At 34.1% G+C, this 27,679-nt stretch overlaps 1 protein-coding gene across 4 annotated transcripts in view; it reads right to left on the bottom strand.

The window, feature by feature from the left end:
• The window catches only part of LOC136039433 (uncharacterized), a 55,456-nt gene that overhangs the window by 11,266 nt on the left and 16,511 nt on the right, over positions 1-27,679 (bottom strand). Inside the window, exons 1-4 of one of the 4 annotated variants that reach the window (XM_065723175.1) lie at positions 24,110-24,306; positions 17,827-17,925; positions 8,564-8,740; positions 5,220-5,405 (exon numbers count right to left, since the gene is read on the bottom strand). In XM_065723175.1, the coding sequence (XP_065579247.1) occupies positions 5,220-5,405; positions 8,564-8,740 (363 nt within the window). In that variant the 5' untranslated portion in view covers positions 17,827-17,925; positions 24,110-24,306. Of the gene's footprint in view, positions 1-5,219; positions 5,406-8,563; positions 8,741-17,826; positions 17,926-24,109; positions 24,307-27,679 lie in introns of those variants that run through there. The other 3 variants (XM_065723177.1, XM_065723176.1, XM_065723178.1) reach the window with 3 other exon arrangements.

The raw sequence follows: 27,679 nt of genomic DNA, 5'->3' as shown, positions 1-27,679 counted from the left end.
CTGAAAATTTTCAAATCGTCACACATATGCCCTCTTTTTCCTTTTTTTTGCAGATATGCTCAAGCTTGATTTCGGAGGGTCTCAAGAACACTCTGCTACAACCTGATTATGAAAAAGAAATCCCTTCACTTTCTGAATAAATCAATGAGTGATACTTAAAACATCGACAGAATAAATACTATCTTCCTTTGCGTTAGATATGCCAAGAGAGTCAAAATTTTCAAAATGAAGATTTTAATTAAATATTTGACCCAATAATTTTAGGCACATCTTGTTTTCTTAGTATACCTTTCAAAATGGGTATATGTTCTTATTTTGGCTCTTTTTTTCCCCGAAGAATTAAGTTGATAGATTTCTTCACTGCCTATTTTTGTTTAAAAGATAGATCTCAATAAACTATAACCTTCGGTTGCTTGCATTTTATTGAAACCGTTACACTTCTTTTAGAAATTCCCAAATGTAACAGATAATGTCGGTGGCCCCCAAAAAGATGAAGGAAATGTTAAAAAAAATAAAAAGATGTTTAATAACATATTAGCATATTTTAATAGTATATATTTTCAATAATATAAAAAGATGAATAATTAACTACTAAGACCATATTACCCTTCCATCAAAAACAGTTCCTATTTGCTGACATGAATAAATGGACAATATTGTTAAAAAGAATGTTCAATTAAAAAACATCTAACTTTATCTTATGACATTACTACTTTCTTCTCGAAAACTTAGGCTAAGTCCAAATTTTATTTGGCTTAAGAGGCTTAAGAAAGGGGTTCAATAGAGCCCACTTGAATTAGTTGTGTTTGCTTAGTTATATCCGAGGTTATTTCAGTTGGATTTATGACTTTTCCATCAAGAACCTAAGTCCATTTAATTCCTGGCGCTGCTAAGGTGACCCCCCCCCACACTCCCAAAGAAAGGCTTTACCATGGCCGTGTGCAGACAATAGCTAAATGTAATCCCTCAAATGCGACCCACTTCCCATTTGGTGAAGTTCTTGTTCTGCACTACTGTTCAGATGCAAAGTTCAAGTCATGGAAAATTAATCGGCTAAAGTGTCCATTCAAAAAATGGAAAGACGCGAGGGAAGTTTTCCGAGATAGTGAAAAGGCGAAATACCAAACTGACTCCATACAGAAGGCAGGTGTGTGTATGGTCACATAAATTGCAGAGGTTCCGAGCATTGACAAGCCTTTAGACAGAGAACACGTGCTTCATGTCAGTGAAATGCTAAGCTTCTGGCTTTACCATGGCCGTGTGCAGACAATAGCTAAATGTAATCCCTCAAATGCGACCCACTTCCCATTTGGTGAAGTTCTTGTTCTGCACTACTGTTCAGATGCAAAGTTCAAGTCATGGAAATTAATCGGCTAAAGTACCCATTCAAAAAATGGAAAGACGCGAGGGAAGTTTTCCGAGATAGTGAAAAGGCGAAATACCAAACTGACTCCATGCAGAAGGCAGGTGTGTGTATGGTCACATAAATTGCAGAGGTTCCGAGCATTTACAAGCCTTTAGACAGAGAACACGTGCTTCATGTCAGTGAAATGCTAAGCTTCTTCGAAGTACGATTGAAAAATATGACTTTTTGGTAAGGCCCTTTGTAATCGAGCACGTTTTTTCCCTGGCCTTGCCATTAAGTTTGTGCTTGCAGAGAGAAAATCTTTATCCTTCTGACACCGTAAAGTCTGCAATAATTATAAAAAAGAATATAGAAGAGGCCCAAAATGAGGCGGGTGTCAGATTTTGACTAATTTTTTTGAAATCTAAGGACCCATGTGAAGATTTGGAAATCCCTACTTTGAGACTGTCTCAGTTAGACTTTAGAAGGTCACTATTTATTCCTTTCCTCGAAAACTCGATCAAGACTTTTGTCTAAAAGCTTGATTGCACCAGAAAAAACTATAACATTTCTAGTGTCTGTTACGGATTAGCCTAAAAGAAAGTGAGAATCAAATCGCTTCTAGAATTACCAAGCTAAAATGATTTTACGACCTTGAAATTTCGGGGGTTTATGGTTAGATCATTTGTTGACGACGTTTCCTGAATGAAAAAACAACAACAACAACAAAATGCCGTAAAACTTGGCAGAGTTTGAATGCTGACTTCTTGGTTATGGTAAATACATTACTTTGTATTTTAGCAACTACCCCAGTTACTACTTGTACGCCTGAAAGGTTATTTCCTTCATTGAAGTTGCTAAAATGCACTGTTCATCTATGTTCGTCATCCCCCCAACAACACCCCTAGGAAAATCCAGTCTAAAGACCAGCATTAATACTACTACTACTAACAACTCCCCGCAGCACCAAGCTACCTGAAGCCAAAACAACTGCTCACGCTCCTTCTCCATCCCTACCTATTCAAAGTTTCCACTTTAACTCTCCCAGGAAGCTCCTATTTCCGTTAAATATTTCCATACGACTTCCTCCCACCCAAATCGAGGACGACATCCTTTCCGTTTAGCCCTAGAAGGTTGGCCAAAGAGAACTACCTTTGGCAATTTGTCATACTTCATCCAAAGAACTTGCCCTATCCATCTCTACCTTTCTCTCATTATAGCCAAGGAAAGCGGGATTGAACCCCACTTCTAGCATTCAAATTTAGTTCACAGACTTATCTCCCAATTCTTCCAAACTTTTTTCCACTGTGAAAAATCAACCTGGGCATTTATTCTACTTTTAGCATCTTTATCGGACCCACCATCTTTACTAATGACACTAGAGAGATGAAATATTTATTTCATAAAAATCTCTATTACAAGCCGAGAAAGGGCCGAATTCGGACTTAGGAGTAAAAAAACTATATGGTTGCACTAAAATTGGCAAAAACGCAAAAAACAACAACGAAAAAGAAAAATCCTAAAGAACAATCACTTATGAGTGCATAACACTATTACAGCAAGTGATGTTGTCCACTTGTTCGATCTTTTCGCTACCCCTGTCACCTTTTTTTCTTCACTTTCTTCACCAGATTTCTAGCCTTGGCGACTTAGTCTTCTTAAGAATAATTTTCAGATATATTCTAGCACTCTGACTTCACAAAACCTCTAAAAGCTACTTCATTTCAATCACGCTTTCACCTAGGATACTTAAACCATCAGACTAATCTAAGCCAGGAAAGTTTTACTGCCCGTTTTATTATGTGTTCTCCCGTTGCCATTCCTGTACTCCTTAAGACAAAGCCCATCAAAATGATCCATATAATCGAGGATAGAGCACAACCCTGCTTAACTTCTGATTTAATACAAAACCAGCAATTAACCTCATTTCCTATCTTAACCGCAGCAGTCTTATTCTCATACAAACCACTAATAAATTTAATGTATTTGTCTGATATACCATGCAAGGATAAGACCTTCGATAAAGCTCTTTTATAAGCTGAATCAAACGCTATTCAACCAACAGAATCGAACGCTTGCTCATAATCTATAAAACTGAGGACTAAAGGTGTTTGAAGACTCAGGCGCTTTAATATTACCCCAAGAACAAATATTTGGTCGACACATCCTCTACCCTTCCTAAATCCGCACTGCTTTTCTCTTAAAACTTTGTCCACAGCAAGTCTAAAAAGCATGATATTACTAAGTAATTTGCTACCTACTGAAACCAGGCTAATGCTTCTATAGTTACCAAACTCACTATTATCATCTTTCTTATACAGGGATTTAATTAGGGTTTTCTTCAAATCGCTAGATACTTCCCTTTTTCCAAAAATATTATTCATAATCTTCAGTACCTTATTTCTAACTTCACAACCACCATATTTAAGAAACTCCTTTACCGCACTATCAGGAACTGGGGCCTTATTATTTTTTATCCTTTAGGTGCTGTCAGTAATTCTTCCTAAGAAAAAACATTCCTTCGCATCCAAAGTATCACAATCTTTTTCATTTTCCTCTATATCTTTTCCTGTAGCTCCTTCCAGGTTTAGCACATTCTCAAACTCTTTACTCTCTCTTTAACTCTCAAACTCTCTTTTTAACGCTTTCTTTATCACTATTTGTGGCCCTGCTCCTATCTTTAACTTGGGAAAGTCCATATTGACCAATATATGTTGTTAACAGACAAGGTTTCATACTAATGCGCTATCAAGTCTCGCATATAAGTGTTTCATCACACTCCATTCATGACAAAACAGTTAAAATTTATCTTGATGACAAGTGAGTATTGGTGGATAAAAATTTTTGAGGGAAAGGGGACGGGGAGTTGGTTGTTGTGGAATTTTCTAAGGGAATGGCCTTCATACAAGGTTTTTATCTTAATTTTCTTTGCGAATTATCTAAACTCATCCCATGACTTAATATTTTTTATTATTTTTAATAAAAAAACGGCTTAAAATATTCGACTTAACTAATCCAAAAACTAGGGTAATTTTTATGTTTCAATCAACGGGTAATTATTTGCCATCGAATTTTTCTAGAATTTTTTTTTTTCAGAATAATACCTTTCTATGTTATAATTTAGGAAAAAAAAAAGAGAAAAATGAATTTCAATTCTGTCATTATTCCGAAATTCGGCAAACTGAAAATTTTTATTTAAATTCGGAAATGTAAGTAGCATTTAAGTTCCCCTGATCTAATGGCTGAAAAGAACATCAAGTTCTATATTATTAAAATTGATCAATTTAACTAAAAATTAATTAAAATAGATAAATATTAACTGGAAGCTTCAGAATTGATCTACCTTCAAAATCCCTTTGCTTTACCTTACAGCTGTTAGTGAAAAAATTAAAACTATTATGCTTGTTTAAAACCATTAAAAAACTGGTCATTGAAATGCTCCATGTCTAATTAAACGAATATTGGAGACAAATTGAGAAATCAGTCACTATTTACTTGGGTCTCTTCTAGATTTAGATAAATATAGCAACAATTGTACGTTTACCCTTCAATGCTCAAAGATTCAATCAAAAAAAGCATTCCAAAAAATTGACTGAACTTAAGACTCTTTTTTACACTTGATCTAGGATTAAAGGCACAATAATCTATACCGTAGTAAATTTAATCAACACTGTTAATGATAACTTTTTAAGACACTGACGAATATGTAATTAATTTTTAGAGGAGGCAAAAAGGAAAATCGGGCTCCCCGTTGGTATTTTTCGCCTCTCCAGCCCCTGTAATTAGTGCAACTTTCAACTTTATGGGGGTGGGAGACATTCCCCAAAAACCATCCCTTGGATCCACTCTTGGCATAAAAAAAAAAGATTGTTACCTGTTCTAAGCAATACGGTACGACCAAAGTCTTCAAATGTTTTGGTATGAAAGGTCCTATATACACCAAAAGGTGGCGACCGGCACTGCTTTGTTCAAAGGCAATATCCATGCCTTTTAAAATTTGTATCACAAATTCATCAGCACAATTTGCTGGAATACGACAAGTTATGTTTTCTCTAATAGCCTGCAAGCAAGAAATTAAATGAAGAGCCAAAAAAAAAAATAAATACATGCATATATGTGAATCGAAAAGTATTACTATGGAACTAGTGTTTTAAGAAAGAACAGCAGTTAATCTTATATCCAAAATTGAAACGACGTCCTTTACAAATTGTAAATTGTTTTCATATTTTCAAATAAGCAATAAATCGTTCTTAAAGTGAAGTTTTAAACGATATTTGATACTAAATTATTTGCAAACAAAGGTATAGCCATGTATTTATGGTTACTGTAGTTACATGTCATGTGACGTAACTGACCCTTCTTTTTTGGCTGTTGTTTAAAACAAGGGACAGTGGTGACAACCTTCACAGTGTCCCTGAGAGTGATGGGTCCTAGTAAAGCCCTACTACTGCCAACTTCATTCACTGTCCAGCCACTGGCCGTCTCACCTAGTGTTTTAACAAAAGACAGTATATTTTCTTAGATACCCTCCCATGATTGGATGGACTAACCTAGTAATGGCTGCCAAAATCATACCTGGAGGAGGGGTGATCTCATGGGGGGGGGGGTTGATCTTATCTAGATTTATCTCATCCCGTACATGTGAGAAACAAAGGTGGACACTACCAAAAACTGCTCCTCTGCGACGGACAAAAGAGATCGGCAAGCTCTGTCCAAAATAACGAACACAAGAGGCATGAACAGTCCAGAAGCTATTGCCACTATATTGTATGTTATTTTTGTTTAGTTTTTTTTTTGGTATAAAGTCAATGAGCCTCTGAGCCGTGAGTGTCAACTCAGCTTTGTGAGTCCACTCATTGCAATAATGTAAGATGTTTAGGCCTCAGTTTTGTATTTCACAAAAACTTTAATTGAATTGCATAAAAGAATAGCAGCTTTTTGGCACAATGCCCAAATTTTAAAATACATTTTTTTATGACAATACATGTGATTGTATGCTAAACATAAAAGACTTTTCAAGAGGATTTTAGAGACTTGCAAATCACCAACTCTTGCTTCTCCCTGAAAAAGCAGTCCTAGAGCTCATGGAGACTCACAGCCAAGAAGAAGTTTGAGTTAATAAACCAGAAGATATATTTAGGAGGTACAGCCCAGGTGGCAGCAACAGCAAGTTGTATTCTGGCAATCCAGTTTAAGAGAGGTGATTAAACCTACAATTGGACCCAATTAGCCTCTATTGCGTAGAGATCGAAAAAAAAAAAATCAAACACCAGAAGGCCCTAATAATGACTATCTGACTTTTGAGACGCAAATAAACAGCATTAAATTTCAGGAGTAACATATTTGAAGGAGGTGGGGGGGGAGTGTAGTCTATAACAGAAAATTTGTATGTTGGTATGGATAATAAAAAGTAAGGTTATTTATATATTGGTCACAAATTTATGAAGAATACATGGCTTCAAAAGTAATGTTAAAATCTGTTTCTTTATTTCATTTCTATTGAAATTCATATTTCTATTGGGTTCTTATTATTATTTTATTTCTTTTACCTTCCATGTTCTTGTTTATTAGCACATCTTCTAAGCTTTGCTTTTGGTGAACTATAATAGATGCTTTTATTTGGTCTGAAACAAAACATTTTACTACTTTGGAAATGCTCTTAAAAACAATTTTCTATATAAACAAATGCATATATGTATGTCCTTTACGCATTACTACGCTGTTCATCCAATCACTGAGAAACTTTAAGAGGCTGTTGAATATACTCTTACCAAGGTTTTCGAAATAACAATCCCTCACACAAGACCTTTTTAATATTTTGAATATTTTTCACGCAACAACATCCAATGGATATGTTGATAATCCTAACCTAATTTTCCGAATACTTTTAAATATAAAATACGATCATTATTTTAACCAATAAGAGAGGTTCTTATTTTAGCCAAAAGAAAATGACAGCTTCTCTTTTAAATTTTAGGACGTTTAATACAATTCTTGTTTGATCCTGTTTTTTACTCTTCATTTTCAATTTCGAAGTTTAATTTAAAATTTTGATTTAGATTCAATTTCAAACCCACAAATCTGTTCCCCCCCCCCTTCTACAATATACATGTTAAATAACAAAAGGGTGCCTCCACCAAACGTTCGCAAAACAATTGCTGAATAATGGGAATAGGTAGATCGTAATCGACAGATCTTTACAATATATCATATTGCTAGCAAACTTTGCAAGATAACATCAAATAAAGACGAATTGATTCAAAACATTTCTCCAATTAACACGCAAAATTACAAAAATAATACGTGTCATAGTGTACGTGCTATTATAAGCCGCTACCAGCAATGATGAGAATGCCATCAATTCCAAGTTCAAAATGGAATACTAGGAGAAGCGACATGTAAGTCCATCGATACAGTAATGAATCAAGACAAAGTTGTAAATTACCCAACGGAATTCCTGAATTCACCAGATTTGACAGGCCGTCTACTACACATTTCAATACCGAAAATTGGAGTGCCTATCCTTCTTTTCTGAAACATCTGTCCACCACAAATTTGTAGCGGTATGGGACTTCAGATTAGAAAATTATGAAAAATGTTATCGAAGCCATAATTTTGAATGGTAAGTTCAAATGGGAAGATGTGCTGTTGCCACGTACTTATAAGCGGACCAACTTATACGCCATTTGAATTTAAACGTACGACTGTACGTTTCAAAAATTCTGGTACGACTCTTTTATGCAATGACCTTAAATTAAGCACAAGGACGATCGCTGCAAATATGTGGAACAGATTTAAAGATGCTGTACTTCCCACATTTACAACTGCCACTTCACGCGTGAGAAAGTCATAATTTTTTATTCGGATTCCCGCAAAATGAAAAAAAAATACTGTATATCCAAAAACGCTCAAATAAATAAATACATAGTGTTATAAATAAATTTCAATATGCTGTTTTAATTTGTGTGACCATGAATTTCTTTTCTTTTGAGATATCAGCAACGGGCGATGGATAAGTAAATTATATCTAAAACAGTGCACAGTAAAAGATGTAAAGTAATGATAACGTAACGTACACAGTAAAGTAATGGTTCAAATGAACCATTGCTTTTATGCTGTTTCCCACATTTACAGTTCTTGTAAATTCAAAAGTATAAAACTACCAAAAGCCTGTTTTTAGCAGCCCAGAGCTGAAAAAAATTGATTTCAAATTATTACCTTAATAATATCATCAGCCACAGGTTTTCTTGTTGACAACTCATGTAATCCATAAAGAGTGGCTACTGACCAGTAGGCTGCTGATTTTATTGCTATACTCTTTAAGCTTGGAACATGATATATTGGGCTTGGATGGCTATCATTTACCCGTAACAGACTGTACAAATATTTTGACATCTAAAATAAACCCAAATTAATAAAAATAAACACGCTATATGACGTAGTATAGACTATAGAAAATAGGTCTGACCCTTCAAAGTCGGTACACACACATAAGTAATCAATAATCACACGTTTTCCCTTGCTGTGGTACCGTCCTGAAAGATTATGTTTTTACCCTTGAAACTAATACAAGCAATATCCTTTTTTGACAAAATTTTGATGTCATAAATCGCTTTTCCGTTAACATTTGTAACTAAGAAAAAAAAAGATATAAAGCAATTACAAAATGAAAATTACATACATTTTGAAAACCAAATAAAACACAGGGAAACAAACTGCACCATTATAGAAAGTTCTTGTTTTGAGGAGCTGAGTTGCAAATTTCAACTTTCCGAAAATGGCAGCCAATACAATTTGAATTACTACAGCAAAATTTCATGCGAGGGATAATGCTCAACCTCTTCATGACCACTGCTCTTTAGCTTGACTTTTATAAAATATATTATAGATTCAGCAAAACGTGCAATTTCATTTAAATTTGAGAATTGTTTTTCATATGTTCCTGTGAATTATCTTTTTTCCAGAAAAGAGGAAATTACATTAAAACACAACGGTAGGAGGGATGTGAGAATGGGCAGAAGGGGGGGGGGGGTAATCGAGATAGTTATTGCCTTCTTATAAGGAGGCTATTACTCCTCGATCCAGTGTTGTAGGTTGCTCTTTTAAGGTATTTTGTAACATCTGATTTGACAAAGACCTTAGACAGCATTCAGAATAAGAAGTTCTCGAAAATTTTTAACTAAATAAGTTTTGAATAATTGTTCTGTAAATGGATTTTTCTTTTCATAAATAACAAAGACCACCCTGCCTTTCCATCATACAAACAACAACAGTTAAAACAATGATGAATTAATCTAAGACAGTAATTTTTTTTTCTTTAGATGAATATTTCAGTTCTATATCCAAGGGCCGTCCTTAGCAAAGCACATACAAAAATATAAAATAAGAATTACAAATAAATGACAGATCATAAAAACTAAAATAAAATAAAACAGTTCTGGAATCATTAATTCAAGGAAGTTCAACAAGTACTGAGGAAAAGCAACACGAAACGAGATATTTCATTCGGAAAAAAAAAAAAAAAAAAAAAAAAAAAAAAAAAAAAAAAACAAGACCATGTTTTAATACTATTCTCGGTTTTTTAGCAGCCAACCTAAACGGTCTTTCGGATTCAGATTCATTATTATTAGTTGTCGGTTTTGTAATGTAACTTGTTAAATCACGTTTAATTAAATTTGAGCACAATGTGTTCAGTGAATACTTCCCCAAATCCTTTTTCAAAGAAATATTATTATCTAGTAAAAGTTTAATCTCTATTGCCTCCCGAACAACACGTTTAATACCCAAATAATTGCTAATGAGGAAGGTGTTAATGAGGTATTATATGGCTAAGGTTTTCAAAAGTATGGCTGGTTAGAGCAGAATCAAAAGAACTATTAGAGCTTAAAGCCTTGGTTATATCATTCTTATGCTATTGAAGAGGTTTTCCTAAATTGTGATGGTTTCTATCCACATAATAACTGCCGTTGTCATATTGCATTTTGTAAACCCTTTTGACCGAGCAGCTGGGTTTTATAATTATTGATAAAGTTAACTCTGACAAGGACCTTGGAGTTACAGTTGACAACACATTTAAAAACCGTAAAAGAACTAGCACCAGAAAAGCACAGCTAAACGGCCCAGGTTAATGTTCTGGAAGTTCTATTAGCAGAAACAGTCTAATCTTTGGGAAAATCTTAATAGTCTCTAATCCAGAGACCTGTATCTTTCAGAGGGAGGCACATATCTGCTGAAGTTGGCTATCGAGTGATTTCTAGACCAAACGATGGCGTTGTTTGACAATATCTGGGCGCTTGCAACTGCATGGAAAAGATGGATTTTTGCTTATAAGCCCAAAATTGAGTTATAAGAACATCGTAGCACAGTTTATTTTCTAAAACACTGTAACACAAAGCAAACTATAACAAACTGAATATATTCTGAATACTAAGGATCAGTAATTTTTGCTGTTCGTTTTGCTTTACGCTAAGACAAATTAGCACAAGCTAGGGGTCTCTAATTCCAACAAAATTACATTTTCCACGTATTTCTAGTGTATTTTAGTTTTCTCTAGAAATTTCCCTGAAATATTTTTACTTTTCCCTGAATTTTGTTTCTTTTTTGGATTCCATGACAAGTTAGCTTTCTTACTTTCTTGAGATTAAATAATAAAAAAACAAGTTTTTTGAAATGAAAGTAAAGAGCGACATTAAAACTTAAAACGAACAGTAATTACTCCGTATATGAAAGGAGCTTTTCCTCCTCGACGCCCCGCTCTTTACGCTAAAGTTTTTTATTGTTTTCAAAAGTAGAGTTGCGAGAAAGAATCAAACTTTAGCGCAAGGAGCGAGGTGTCGAGGAGGAAAAGCCCCTTTCATATACGGAGTAATTTCTGTTCGTTTTAAGTTTTAATGTCGCTCCTTACTTTCATTTCAAAAAACTTGTTTTTTTTATTTAATTTCTGAAAGTTTTTGAATTAATGCATGTCTGATTTTGGCTCTCCGTACATATATTATTAAAATGAAATTTGCATATTAATTCTTTTTTTTTGGCTAAATGGCTTTCTCTTAGTTTTAATCAGACGACTTTGAGAAATAAGGGGTGGGGAAGGAAGCCTAGTTGCCCTCCAATTTTTCGGTTACTTCAAAATGCAACTAGAACCTTTAATTTTTAACGAACGTTTTTATTAGTAAAAAATATACGTAACTTAAGAATTAACTTACGTAACAAACTTGTATATTCTTATATTTTTGATTATATATATATATGAGGGGGTTTGTCCCCTCGTTAATACCTCGCTCTTCACACTAAATCTTAAGTTTTGTCCCAATTCTTTAAGAATGACCCCTGAATCAGAAAGACCGTACAATAAATAGTTGAAATTACTAAAAATAATTTAGCATAAAGAGCGAAGTATTTATCTCCTCCTAAATACCTCGCTCTTTATACTAAAGTATTTTTAGAATCCCTTATATGCGTAATAATCTCGGTTCGTTTTAAGTTTTAATGCTTCTCCTTACTTTAAATTGAAAAAACTTATTTCATGTTTATATTTTCATTGTTCTTTTTTTTAATAGTAATGCTAGAAAATCCTGCGCCCTTTTCATTGAATTTCTCTTCCCCCATGAAATATTCCTCCAAGGAAAGATCCTCCCATATAGCCCCTCCCCTGAACCCCACACCCAAACCAAAAAAATCCCCCTGAAAACGTCGGTACACTTCCCAATAACCATTACTGTATGTAAACAATGGTCAAAGTTTGTAACTTGCATCCCCTCCCCCAGGGACTGCGGGGGGGGGGGGAAGTCATCCGCAAAGACATAGTTATTATGGTTTTCGACTATGCGGAACAAAATGGCTATCTCAAAATTTTGATCCGTTGACTTGGGAAAAAAATGAGCGTGGGAGGGGGCCTAGGTGCCCTCCAATTTTTTGGCCACTTAAAAAGGGCACTAGAACTTTTCATTTCCGTTAGAATGAGCCCTCTTGCAACACTCTAGGACCACTTGGTCGATACGATGACCCCTAAAAAAAAAAAAAACAAACGAACAAACACGCACCCGTGATTTGTCATCTGGCAAAAAATACGAAATCCCACATTTTTGTAAATTGGACCTTGAAATTTTTTATATACGGTTCTCTGATACGCTGAATGCGATGGTGTGATTTTCGTTAAGTCCTATGACTTTTAGGGGGTGTTTCCCCCTATTTTCCAAAATAAGGCAAATTTTCTCAGGCTCGTAACTTTTGATGACAAAGACTAAATTTGATGAAACTTATATATTTAAAATCAGCATAAAAATTCGATTCTTTTGATATATCTTTTAGCATCAAAATTCCGTTTTTTAGAGTTTCGTTTACTATTGAGCCGGGTCGCTCCTTACTACAGTTCGTTACCACGAACTGTTTGATTCTCCTAACTATGCTGAATATCTTGGTGTAGAACTAATCAAGATAATTCCTTTTTGAGGGAACTACATATTTTATAACATAACCTATGGCATGGTCTTAGGAACATCGGGATGACCCATATCGGTTGTTTTTCACAGCAACTGCACACAATGAAGATTATAGTGTTCAAATATGAAATGAAGCAAATGTTGTGATATCTAAGAAATGGTGCTTCATCACAATTAACCACCTAGCGAACAAAAATGGCGCAAAGAAAGTGCTGAAAACACTTAGATGTTGAGAAATAAAAATAGATTGTAATGCTCTCTATTGGCTTGCTAGACATTATTATGCGCTTAATTGGACAATTCTGTCAGCTAGACATTGTCTTAAGAGCCACCAAAAGGCTCAGAAATACCTCTCATATTCACATATGAGCAGGACAGCCCTAATTTCTGGAGTTCGTGATTTCAACAAATAAAATGGAAATTTTAGAACAGATGATAGAAAATTACAATTAATACGGAACTGCTATTTAGAATATCCCTAAAATAATAATAATAAAAACCGTAGCCTACATTTTATGAATCGAATTTTCTGCTATACCAGTTTTTTCTTTTTGACAAAAAATTTAATCTCTAACATGAAAAAAACTGGACACGTATTATTTACTAATAGATGAAAATCCCAAAACTCTCCCAGAAAGGTCATTTTGTCGGGAAAATCCTTGGTTAACATGCAAATTTTATCTCATCAAACAAAAGATCGCTTTTTGGTAAATCAGAAAGTATTTTCTTTTTTTTTGCAAAATCTTAATCTATACCAGAAAATAAAATTAAACACGTGTCGTTCCTTTATGCATGCGCTGTTTCCTGACCGGTTTCTTTTTAAAACATTTTAGTGGTCTTATGGCTTTGACTTGGTAAAGAACCAGAAAATCAAATTGATATAGACTAACCTCTATTATGTTGTAGGTCTGCAGAAATCAAGTTTCTTATGTTTATCTATACGTAATTAAAATTACCCCTATCATATGAGCTTTTTAAACTGCTACCAGACAAAATAAATGCTCTAACAGCCATTTAGAAAGATACAACTATACCAAATACAAAATTACCAAAAGCAGAGGTGACATGGGATTTTCTAGTGTATCCTTACTCAGCCCGTATTGGTTACACTTTAAGGCCACTTCACATTGAAAAGACATTTACATTTCCCAGTTCAGACAGCTTTTTCGTATTTATATTTAAATACAAAAATACAGAAATTTCACAATCCCCGAGTACTACTCAGAACAATTTGAATAGTTTATGAGTCCAGTGTGAAGTGACCATCATTCCTTTTGTAAATTTTTCCTTGGGCACGAGAATTCCAAGCGTTGATAACTGCTAGAAAAAGTAACTTATGGTGATGAGCACACTTTGTGTCATATGCCCAGACTTTAGTGGTCCACGAGCCTCATATTCATCAATAAAATCTGGAGAGATCTTCCAAAAAGTGGCTGACACAACTTTGTTTTCTTAACGATTAATGTTAACTAAATTTTTGGTCTTCTTTTCTAAGTTTCCGTGTTCGTGGTAAAGTGTGGCATTTGGACCAATTCCTGCTAAGATCTGCACAAACCTAGTCATCGGTCACCACCTCTTTAACAGTTAGAAGTGTCGGGTGTGTGAAAAAGGATAAGGACATTTAGTTAGGATTAATCAGGAAACATTCAAGAGACCTACAGTGGAACAGCAAGATTACAATTTGGCCAAATTTGTTAACTCAGCTGGTTATCAACATTTCAGAACACGAAACATGTAAAAAGGATTTTACAACTGACCAATTCAGTCAGACCAAGCAATTTAGTGTTCAAATTTAGCGAGTTTCTTAGAAAAAGTACCAAATCTGCCCAACACAGGAGCACATAATGGGCAAGAACTTTTGAGGACATATTGTGCTTGATCAGTGGAACACTTAGAAAACTGCTGCCCCAATTTGAGGTCAGTCGCCAAGACAAAATATATAGAAAAGCAGAAGTACTCAGTTAACCATTTCCTATCAAATTTAAAAGAAATATTCACAAGAAAAAGTGCCAGCCAAGGCTGTGAAGCACCACAATAATTACATGGAAAAGGTATATTTGTCTGTAAGCCCAGAAGAAGCATGGAAACAGCATTAAAAATATCATCATCAGCAAACCTCTCGTTGACTATGAGATTATTTATGACCTTTGCAGATCTCATCCAGACAAACTCTCCAATGTAGTCCATCTGCTTGGTGGATTACACAAATTCATGAGATGCATGAAGGTGTTGGGCTCCCTTATGGATGGCTCAGGACTTGAGGAAATTATTGTTTCAACAGGATTTCTTCCAGAGCCGACCACAAAACAAAGTCCTTTCTGATAAGGATGTGAATCAATCTCTTTATCCATAGTTTTTAGTATTTGAACAATGAGTGCTCTTTGGCAGGAGGCATTCAAAGCATGGCTAGAAGAGACTAGACTTGTCATGAAAAAAAATTGCATAAAAACATGAAACACTAGCTGAAACAATTGAGTTATTTCAAAGGGCGACATTCGGTGACTAAATGCGACTTGGGTTGTCAGTTTGTGAAAACAAGTTTCACTGATATTACTTGCAAACCTGGAGCACATCCCAAACAATATATTTTTAGAGCCATCAACATGACCAAACTAGATGACAAATATTATGATTAGATCTTCGGTACTTGTATGATATACCCCCTACCAAATGGTGTAGTAGTGTAACTACTACGTTAGTGTAGTAGTCTACCTAAGAGTGTAATAGGTGACCCTGTGTGGGTCACCACAATCACGAGCTCTATCTCTCCGTGGTGACCCAGTGTATTTTATTTGTTATAAAAAGTAGTTAAAAGTAGTATAAAAGTAGTTTTAAAAAGTTTTAAAAGAGTAGAGTTAAGAGAAAGAGTCAAACTTTAGCGTAAAGAGCGGCGCGTTGATGAGGAAGCAGCCCCTTTCATATATGAAGTAATTTCTGTTCTTTTTAATGTCGCTCCTTATTTTCCGTTAAAAAAACTTGTTTAAAATATACCAAAGTAAGATAAAAATATAATATTTTAGAAACAAATTTGGGCTATACATTTCCACATTAGAGTGTGGGGGGGGGGGGTTAACTATAGCGGATCTGCATGCCGAATATGGTAGGTACAACTGTTCTAATATGCAAATGTGTAGCCCAGATTATATTTTTTCATCTATTCTGTCACTTCTCTTTGCTTTGTCTCACTCCAAACTGAAAGAAGCAAGCGACAAAAAACCGCTTCTATAATGCATCAATGAATGAACAACTTGAGCGACAGGGGTTTATCATGCAAGTGCCAGATCCTCTATGTACATCTATTTTTACCAAATTTAAATGAAATGAAAATATATCATGAATTTTTCAAGAAGATAGTAGGAAAATTATAAAAAGGCCTTTTACATACTAATAATAATAATAATAAAACTCCTTAGTTTTATTATCATTAGTATAAAAAGGCATCTTGTATGTTTTTATTCTCTTGATGAAATATCATTATTTTCTTTACCCATTTTTTATTTCCATCTTGTTTTAACTGTAAATAGACAGGCAGTGTGATCTTAAAAATTGTCCATTTTTCTAATTTTAAATATATGAAGTGAAAGCTAGTAACAACTCACAGCCACGCGTTTATGGTAATTTGGATTAAGCTGTTTCAATAATTTCATTTTATTTATTTTTAATCACCAGCTCCAGAGATTACAGCTGTCCTGCTCATCTGTGAATTGGCGAGCCATTTCGAAAGTTGTTGATGGCGCAGAAGATATTGTTTAGCTGAGAGGAAGGTTAAATTTAGTGCAAAATTTTGACCTTACAAGAAACTAGAAACCATCACAACCGATCTTTTCCTAAAACACAATTGTTTCACTTATTCTGTTTTGCTTTTTTAGCCACCAGGTGGCATATCATGATGTAGCAAAGTGTGTTAGATGTCACATTAATTGCTTTATTTCATATTCGATTCTCTTGCTCATTATTGAGCATCGTTTCTGATAAAAAAAAAACAGCCAATATGTATCAAAATAGAAGTTCCTGCAACTTTGTCACATGTATAGTTGGACATGGAACTTTTACCATCAAGAAAATAACAAAATGTTCAAAATAATGCAGAATCTCAAAATAAGTATAAAAGCAGAGTTGTCTTCAAAGAAATTTCGAGAGAACAACTAAAAATTCCTAGAAATACCTGAAATATGTAGTATTTTTTGAGTAAGTATTCTTGCTACATTTGTCATTTTGTAAAACAAAAAAATAACAACAAAATTATTCATTTTTGGAATTCATAACATAATTTCAAAAACTTTGGAAATTTAAAGATAGTCATAATTCACTTTCAAATTAAGGAGTTCAAAAAACGAACTGTCAGACTATGTCATTACAAACCAATTTGGCTTGTAGGTATACATCGACTGTTCTACACGGTTACACGTGGGTGCGCCCCAATATTCGGGATCAGCGCCATCATTTACCCTAGAAATCATCCTCAAACCAACTGCAGAAGATGTGTCCAACCTTGCCTCTTTTTTAACAATAGCTAGGCACAGATCGTTACATTACAAATAAAGGCCAAAGTTTTAAGTCTTCTTTACTATGAGTAAAATATAGAAAGTTCCTTTGCAAAAAATTTGTTTCTCTACTGGCAGGCAGCCAATTCATTTTATTGCCTGCTATCTTATTGATATTCTATCTATCAATGACAATCTCAAAATGTTTTATTTATTAGGGTAATGTGAGAGTTACTGATACTTAGAAATATGGTTTTCAGCTTTTCTTTATAAATGAAGATATTTAGACTTTCAGTCTTAACAAGAATGTACCACAGCAAAGTGGTTACATTGCAGATTTTTAGAATTAGCAACTTCTATCTAAAAAGTATCACCATGTTGTTTTAATCCACCAAAACTATATGTTATCAGCAAACAACATACTAGCTTCTCCTCTCTCTAAAAAAGCTGAAAATCTAGTGTAGTAGCATACTAAGACACACCTTGAATTCTAGCAGTAGTATCATGCCCATAGATAGTGCTTGTGAAAATGGAGTATAATGGTAAAATAGCAAACTACCTTATTTTCCCAATTTACTTCTTTGTTGAAGCTTTTCTTTAATATTTGAACTTCATTGGTTTGTTCTCAGAAACAATGGGCAGCATTTCCAAAAATGATCTACATAAAAAAAAAAACTTGAAATGCAATGTAATAACACTAGAACTTATCTGAGGAATTACAGGGGTAATCGTGTTGCAGGACTCGCATTCTAAATTGGCTAAAATAGCAGCCAATTATTGCTTTTTCCTTATCAGAGAATCTCTATTTAATTGATTGTTATCTTTACTTCTTGTTCAATTTTCTACGCGCTAGTTAAAAACTTTTCTACTCCTAGGAGCATCCTATTTTTGGGTGTTTTTCAGAACAAATTTTGTTACCCTTCATGCCCAATACATCCAACATATTGCAGGGCATAATCCTACCAATACACCTATATTGTCAATCACCTCTCTCAAATGATGATTAATGATTCTCTTTAACGTTTTTACTTACTAACTTTGATGTTTTCATTATTTACTGATGGACTAGGGCACCAGAGGTAGTTTTCATCATTACTACTACCAGAAGCCACTTATTGTAGTATAAAAATGTCTCTACACAGCTAGGCATGATTTTCCTCCAATCCAACATAATCAAAGCTTCACTGTTTGTCTTTTCTCATGAAATTTTAGTTTCCTTTAAATTATTAATTATTTTGCATTCCCATCACATTCATACACAACCTTCTTTTTGTCTGACAGCAGATGGAAGGTCAAAAAGCACAATCTTTGGCTGCCAATCATCCTTCATTAATAAATGTGGCTTATCCATCTTAACCTTTCTTCACTGTAACCTAGAAAGTTTGATCAAACCATATACAGTAAAAAATTCAAGCAAAATAATTGAGCTACCTAAATTTACCTTGTCTTTTAAATCCCAGTTAGCTTTTACTCATTATATACACTGAATTGATTTCTTAAAACAGAATCGTTTTCCTTCAAGTCCATATCCCTTCAAAACAAGCAACTTTGCAATAAGCCTGCATTAGTAACTAGCACCAAAAGAACAAAATATTTATTTTAATGGACTGATTTGTCTCATATATATCCATGCACCAAGCCAGAACTAAGATATCCCTTAGACTTTTTCTTAGAGAGAGGAGTCTAAACTTTCTTAAAAACCAAAATATTATCCTTTACTTTAAACATTTTCAACTAATTTCTAAAATATTCTTGATCAAAAATTGTTATAAACTAGATTTTAAAATTAAATTAGGTAGACAGATAGAACTAGATCTCAGCTATTAAGTGACAGAAATTTTTTTTTTAATATGCAAGACATCATAAGCCATAAGAGTAATTACTCTTCAGGATTTTCTTTATGGCTTTTTATTTGATGCTCAGCAAGTCAAACAAAAACCTAAAACTATCCTTAGACAACTGACATAATCTAAACCTCTTGAGACAAGATTCTACCATTTATAATCACTTTTCTGGTTCAAAGCAGACTTACCAAGTGCAAGTCAGTATTTCTAACCATCTGGATCACTTAGTTTTAAATTTGGTGCATTGCATAAAATTTACCACGCATAAAAAACCATCTTCACACCAATAAGCATTAATACCATGAAAATTATATAAAACCATATTTTTATACAGCTATTGTTTGTTATACAGTTGGTCAAACAAGTGCCTAAAAGTAACTAGTAATAAAACTATCCTCAAATAATGACTGTAATGTTTGCTAAAAAATTATGAGAAGACCTTGCAACATTTATAAATACTTTATTGACTGAAAGTAGACAAGCCAAATGATAGTCAACATTTGCAAATATGCTAAATACTTAATTTTAAACTTCATGCAGAATTTAATATAGATTCTTTGATCCATATTTTCAGAACCTAAAACTTGCCAAACATGTAAAAACAGGTTGATCATATCAACACAATTCTAAAACAGGATTACTGCACCATACTGAACTACTCAACTAGCTTTTGCTTATATTATGCTTTGCTATTTGTTTGCATGGGTTTTTATTTACTTTTGTTCTAAGTGCTTGGGTTCAAATAAATATAAATTAATGAATTCTGCATGATGTCAGAACTCAATCACCCACCCATCAATTAACTTGAACACAGGCAATCTAAATTTCAGAATGGACAGCATTCAAAAGCAATGCAGCACTCATGTTAAAAAGCTCACTTACTAGAAAGTAAGAGAAAGGAGCATATGCCTTTCCCCTAAGCTGCCTTGGTGGAAAAGGCAGAGATTTTTAGCACTAATGAGCTTGCAGAACTTGAGAAAGACATAACAAAGATCTAGCTGAAGCAGCTCAGTGACTTTACAGTCTCAAAAAGAATAAACTATTTTCCTGTTATATGTTTTAGAAACAAACCAGAAGGATGTTAAACATGTTGACTGTAAAGCAGAGTGATGAACTTTTAGGAATGAATGTGGTAAGTATCTTAAATTTTTTTTTAAAGTAGTATTCAGAATTGTATAGTGATTCCTTCATAGGAGGCTAACACCTAAATTAGCACAATAATTTTAGCCTTTTCTGATATATTGCTCACATGCCTTTTGGTAAACCACATGCATATAATGTTTTGAGTTAGCTCAACCTCCCCCTAAACATTCTATCAGTTTTTCCTGGATAGGATTAACTTCAATTGTAGTAGTAATTATATTTTAAGTTGTTAGCAGCAGCTGTAGCAGTACAAATATATTGGCTTCTGGTCAATTGAACATTCCCATTGTCAATCCCTGAAATTTACAATTTAATACCCAAAGCAGTTCCTGAGATAAACTCTTTTGACAACGTGCCTGTACATAGTGTGTTTTGATCTAGTTCAACACTCCCTGAAAGCTTTACCTTGATACCCTTAGTCTTTTTAACTCTAAGCATCAAACATACTGAATTTACTACTTACTAAAGTATGGTCAGAGGATATCAAACAAGTCAAAGGTACACTATTTACAGAAATATAGAACAGAATAAAAATTAAGAAAAAACTTATTAAAAGAAACATTTTGAATGTAAGAAGGCAAAAAAAAAAACAAAAAAAAAACACCCCACTTGTTCCAAACTTGCAAGACAAAAGATTTTTGGAAAGCTTAAAAAAAAAAAAAAAAAAAAAAAAAAAAAAAAAAAAAATCTGAAATCAACCAGCAAATTAATAAAGAAATGAAGTTTCCTAGTCTGGAATTTTGGCCATCATGTTTTGAGGAACTAAATAACAATGTGTCTTCCTTATAATAGCCAAATAGCCTGGAAGGAGACATAATACTGTCTTGTATAGAGTGCATAGAATATTTCTTGCAAGAAGAAGACCAAGAGCTGTGATAAACACTAATAAAAGAAGAGGCAGAGGAGGCAATAAATAAATCTCCTGGATATTCTGCTCCTGAGCCAGATGGTATACCCACAAGAATATATAAACATGTTCCCAATTTACAAAGAAGGAAACCCTATTTTACACAATAACAACAGGCCTGGTAGCCTTCAAAATGATTTAAGCAAGACATTTGAAAGGGTTATTTATAAGAGATTTAATTATTGGGCAGATAAGAAGCAAGTACTGGAAGAAGAGCAGAGAGGCTTTAGGTCTGGCTATCCAATAGTAGATCAAATTTTTATTTTATATAGTTAAATTACTAAATATAGATAAGGCAAAAATGGTTTGCATGTACAATTTCTAGATACATGCAAAGTGTTCAATAGCATTGATAAATCCCTAATGTTCCAAGTCTTTGGTTAAGTTAGGATTACCTACTAAAGCTTTTCCAATCCATGTATGAAAAGAAAAAAAAACACAGGGTTTTCTCTGTGATATGCTAGGTTTTTAACCATAATATGTGGGTCTTACCAGTATATATGTTTGTCACCCTTCTTAATGTACAAATATATACCCCAAATCGTAGACCTATGTAGCATATGTGCTGAATTTTCTGTAAGTCACTCTTTTATCAAATTGAAAGTTTCTCAAAATAATTACCTCAAATCTTAAATCACATTTTTTTGCAAAGTAAGGAAAAAATTCTGTAGAGTTGCTGGTTAGTGATGATAGGGAGCCATTGATTTTTGCATCTTACACTGTCTTCCTTGGCTTAATGGACCAACTTTTGTTGACAGCAATCATAAAGGAATCAACAAAGGGATCAGTTAAAGTAGCATCAGGAAGATTTTTCCAATGGGTAATCACTCTATTAGAGAATTAGTGGTTGAGGACCCTGGTATCTGCCCTCTTCCAGGACAACTTCTTACCATGCCCCCTTATTCTGGAGGGTAAATCAAACTGAAATCGATTTTGACAGGAGTAGTCAGCATTCAAAAGCTTATAAGTCTCCATGACACCCCCTCTTTGATGCCTGTACACAAGTGTTGAAAGCTTCAGCTTATTCAATTGAGATGGGTAGTCAACAATCTTGCATTCATCAACAGCTTTTGTTACCCATTTTTGGAAATATTTTTTTTTTTGCTGATTACCTTTGTTCAGGGGTGTTGCAATACATATCCCAAATTTTAGCAATGGTTGCCAAAGACCCTTGTACACTTTGGTCATAACTTTGGATGATCAATTTGATGATAACTTTGGATCACAATGGAAATTTCATTACATATATATATATATGTATATATATATATATATATATATATATATATATATATATATATATATATATATATATATATATATATATATATATATATATATATATATATATCAGGGTATGTATTTGTAAATCGGGGGGGAGGGGGGTTAGAAGTTCATTTCTGACATAAATGAATCCTAATTCTAAGCATAACTGGTAAAATTATAGTATCATATAACTGGCTTACCAATAAAGTGAAAATATCACATGATGCCTTTTTTTATGCTCTTTACAAATATAATAATTGCTTCTACCTTAAATTCGAAGTTAAGCACTTTTTAACCTAACCTAACCCAACCTTATTATAAGTAATTATAGCACTGAGAAAATGCACCATTATTTTTTTGAAAACAATGGAAAAGATGGCACTGAGAAAACATAGTATTATTTTGTGGAAAACAAGCAATAAGTCATACTTTAATTAAAATTTGTCATCTTTAAGAGCTCAAAAGGTATTTAAATTTGAATTTGTGGTAGAAGTGATTATTATATTTGTAAATAACATAAAAAAGGCATCAAGTGGTATGTTCACTTTATTGGTAAGTCCATTATAAGAACTGTCATAATTTTTTTTAAATTTGTCATTTTTTAGAGCTCGAGAAGTGCATAAATCTTAATTTAAGGTAGAAGCAATTATTATACTTGTAAAGAGCATAAAAAAAGGCATCAAGTGGTATATTCACTTTATAGGAAACCCAGTTAAATGAACTGCTATAGTTTTACCACGTAACCTATGTCTAAGCTATTCCTGAGCTATGACAATAGGCCTAGTAGACTAATCAATATAAGCCAAGATGCTTCATAACATGCAGGATAATTGTATTTGACACATTCTAACTACTCCTTCTCCCTCTAGAGGGCCCTGACGTTTAAAAATATTTGTGTTATAAAAGTGAAACCTTGCAAAATAGATCTTCTGCTTAATTGAAGTAAAACAAAATTGTTTTCAGCTTCTGCTCAATTCCATCTTATAAGGTTTTAAAGATATGCAAATACATTTTCTAAATTCTAAAGAAACATTGATATGGCTCAAACTTCTACTCAAATAACAGGAATTGTATTTTCAGAAATAAAGGCATAGAAAAAGCAACATGTAACTGAAAATTAAGGTCAAATTTTTCAAAATTTCAATAGGTATAGACCTGTCATGTAGGCAAATTTCTTGGCCCTCTAGAGGAAGAAAGAGTGGAGGTGGGTACTTGAAAATACCTTCCCGGAACATACTTTAGCCTGTAGACCCATCCCTGAAAGTTTCATTTTCCTAGCCTAAACCCTTTCTGAGATAGAAAGAATTCAGTTAACTAGAATTTTACCATATATCTTTAAAACCTTATAAAATGGGACTGAGCAAAGTTATGAAGCTGAAAAAAATTTTTTTTTTACTTCATTCAAGCAGAAGATCTATTTTGCAAGGTTTCACTTTTAGAACACACATATTTTTAAAGGTCATCAAAGGTCAGGGTCCTCTAGTGGGAGATGGAGTGGAGGTAGGTACTTCAAAATACCTTCCCAGGACATACTTTAGCCTGTACACCCATCCCTGAAAGTTTTGTTTTCCTAACCTAAACCCTTTCTGAGATAGCAAGAAGTCATTTAACTTGAATTTTACCAAATATCCCTTTCAAGAACCAATTTAATCTAAACAATGAAATATTTTGCCTAGGCCTACCTTCTGAAGCTCAGAACATCCAGTCAAGGTGAAATTTTAAAGTGAGTCATAGCAGCCAAGCTTCCAAAATATTAATTCAGTCCCTCTCCGTTTAAATATCTAGGCCTTTTCTTACTTCCCTGATCTTACTGCAATAAGTACAATAAATCTATTCAAGCTGTTGTTTGGGGTACTGAAGTGCTGGAAATGCAGTGCTGCCAGATTGTCAGCGCAGAAAAACGCCCTGGGGTTTTCAAAACAAGCCCGAACAAGCCCCAAAAATTTTTTACGGAAATAATCCACTTTTGAGATTTCACTTTATAGTGAGCGTGTCCGAAAGCTTGTCTCACGGAGAATGCTATATCAGGATGCAACATTAATGCTGAATTTTCAGTCTGATTTTCAGCTATTCTCGTCGTTTTTTTTCTTTAAACTTCAGGAAGAGTCGTAATTTTGTTGATCTCCCCTCAACATTCGCAGGGAAGAAGGATAAACCTACCCGGTAGACGGGAATACTTGACATTTTTGCTGCTTTTAAGTTTGAAATATAAAAGAATTACCTTAAGCTGTATGGCAGCTGAATATTTTGAACTCATGGTTTTTTTCTGACGCTAATCCTTTGCATTGAAAAACCTATGGAGCGAAAGTAAAACTGTTTACTTGGAAACGAATTCGTCCATGGAATTCTAAAACTCGAGACTTTTGAAATCAAAGAACATGTGTTCAGACTTAGGATCAAAGTTGGACGATTTAATTGTGACTGCTGCTATATTAGATAAAAGCTAAATAAAAAAGACAAAGGGGCCATTTCCCAGCCCCTTGAGGCAGATCCTAATATGTTATAGTTCCTTAGAGTTTTAGCTTTCCCTCCGAATTTACAACTTTCAACAGAGTTGCGGCCTCTCCATACCCTTCTGGAACCTATAGCCCTATACAAATAAAGCCTCTTCTCTATGCCCTACTGCCCTAATAAACGATATTTTTTTTAAATTGTCACTAAATATTATATTTTCTTTATGTTTATCTCTTTATAAACCTATTTTGAAGCAAGATTATAATCTAAAAATTACCTTAAGCTACGTGGCAGCTAAATATTTTGAACTTTTATGGTTATTTAAGACGTTAAGACTTTTCACTGAAAACCTTTTTTTTTTCTTGTCACCTAGTTTTAATGGATGTGGCTCTCAGCTAATTCCTAGTGCATTGACATCGTAATACAACAAAAAAAAAATTTCACGAGTGACAGAAAACGCAATGAGATCTCTTCAATAAGTAAAATAATTTTAGTGAACAAAACAGAATTATAACCAAAATATCACAACTAGAAATACACAGGCTTAATTACTTCTTTGGATAGAGTGGTAAAATGCAAAAAAGGAAATAATTGAAGCTTGAAATTATGTAACGCAAAGGAAAAAAAAACTTCAAGAGAATCAACCTAATAATTGAAAAGCTCTCAATACTTTTGGTACATTTTCTTAATACCTCAAACAAGGAAAATTAAAAATAATTTCTGAGAAATGAAATATAATGTATAGCTTTTGACAAAAAAAAATGTGATAAAACAAAATGTGATAAAACAACTGAAATACCAACGAACACGAGGAACCCTTTGATATGAAAAAGCTAACTGCAAACTAAAAATTCAGCATCAACACCTTAGGAAAAATATGGATATCAAAAGCTGATTATTTTGTAATACAGCATTTTGGTTTTTAGATGCAGCTTATCAATCGATTTCTTTTACGAATCCGGCTCCAATCCGACGATTGCTAGTTTTGACTCCACTGAAGGAGCTCATTTTTATATGAATTTCACAGAATCTGAAGAATTCCGACATTTATTTTTCTTTTTTAAAGAAGCCGATGGTTTCTTATTCAATTCCTACTCGTACCTTGAGGTGCAAATTGAAAAAATTCCTATTAAAAATAATTTCGTATCTTATTTTCAACATTATTTGCTAGAATAATTAAGAAAACATAGAATATTGAACTTCATCGTTGGGTTTTCAACATTTTTTTTTGGAAAGTCAGCAAAGTGTAAAATATAAAATTCTTTCACTGGAATTTCAAAACTAATTGGTTGGATTTTCAAAAATTGGGTGTTGGAAAGTTAACAGAACATGGAATATTAAACTCTTCTGTTGGACTTTAAATGTTTGTGGTTGGAAAGTTAACAAATCGTTGAAGATCACACTTATTTGTTCGATTTTAAACCTCTGTTTAAAATTCAACAAGAAACTTTATTTTTGTTTCAGCATTTGAAATTTCACCGCATTTTCTTGTTGGAAATAATTTTTTTTTAAGTGTATATCTATATCTCGAGAAGTTAAAAGAGAACACCAGGATAAAAACAGCATCAGAAGAAAAGAAAACGAATAAAGAGCCAGGTCTGCGATTCTATAGTGATACCAGTATGTCGTCAAAATCATTGCTAAAATTCACGTCTGTGGTTGCAACGCAACCACCAAACCTGTAGATTTCACTGTTGAACTGCAACATTTTTTTAGTAGGCTCAAACTGCGAACAACATACCAAACACTGACAACCATGCCCGAAAGACTACTATTGAGTTCAGAAAAGGCAAGAACATTCGATTCCGAAGTTTGTTCTGCACAATATCCAATATAGAAAATGACCTTTCAACTACAGCATTGCTTATTGGCAGGCTGAGGAGGGTCATCGCCTACCTCGTTAAGTCACGAAGAGAAGGGACACCAACTGGATCAAGATGGTGCAGGACCTTGACCCAGAATTCACAAGAGTCACTCGGAGTTTCTCTGCCACAAACTGATGCCCAGTCAACTACCATGAGTCTTCTCCACTGACTCTCCAACTCGCTAATATTAAGCACTGGAATAGCATCCAAAGGCAAATCACTAAATTGAGGACGCAACTGCAACAAACAAATGGTGGGAGAAAACACTTTCAGTTTCATCAGAGAATCAAGAGCTGGGGGCAAGCGCTTTAAAACTGCTCTAGCAGCTGCCTTGAGAAACTTGAGGCAATGCAACTTTACTTCTTCTTTTTGATGACTGGTCAGGTTAGATCTTTCAAGCTCCAAAAGGAACTCGTATCCGTAGTCAACCTGAGCTGCAGGAAGGTAATAAATTTCGAAGTCCTAAATTTCGATTCACTGTTAATGACACTGCAGACGTGTGCAATATTCTCCGCAGAAGACTTCATACAAACTCTTTTAGCTCTTCAAATAAACGAAAGTAATCTGCGTTAGTGTGTTGGAAAAGGAGGTTAACTCCCTGGAATTCGGCCAATAATGGCTTCAAGAAAACAATATATATGCCTTATTTCGTTCATCGAGGTACGTATCATGGAGCATTTGGGTAGTGTAGCAACGTTCCTTTTCCTTCGCTAATCGAAAGTGTGCTGTCAGCTCAGAATACTGCTCGAGTATACGAACGACTGCTCTATATCGAGACAGCCAACGGGCTGATATGCATCTCCTCGAGGCTTTTTCTCCTCGACACCCCGCTTTTTGCGCTAAAGTTTGACTCTTTCTCGAAACTCTACTTTTTAAAACAACAAAAAACTTTAGCGTAAAGAGCAGGGTGTCGAGGAGGAAAAGCCCCTTTCA

This window comes from Artemia franciscana, chromosome 19, assembly GCF_032884065.1.
Source record: "Artemia franciscana chromosome 19, ASM3288406v1, whole genome shotgun sequence".
NCBI lineage: Eukaryota > Metazoa > Arthropoda > Branchiopoda > Anostraca > Artemiidae > Artemia > Artemia franciscana.
The sequence above is the reverse complement of the archived record's forward strand: the minus strand, read 5'-3'. Positions and strand labels throughout refer to the sequence as shown.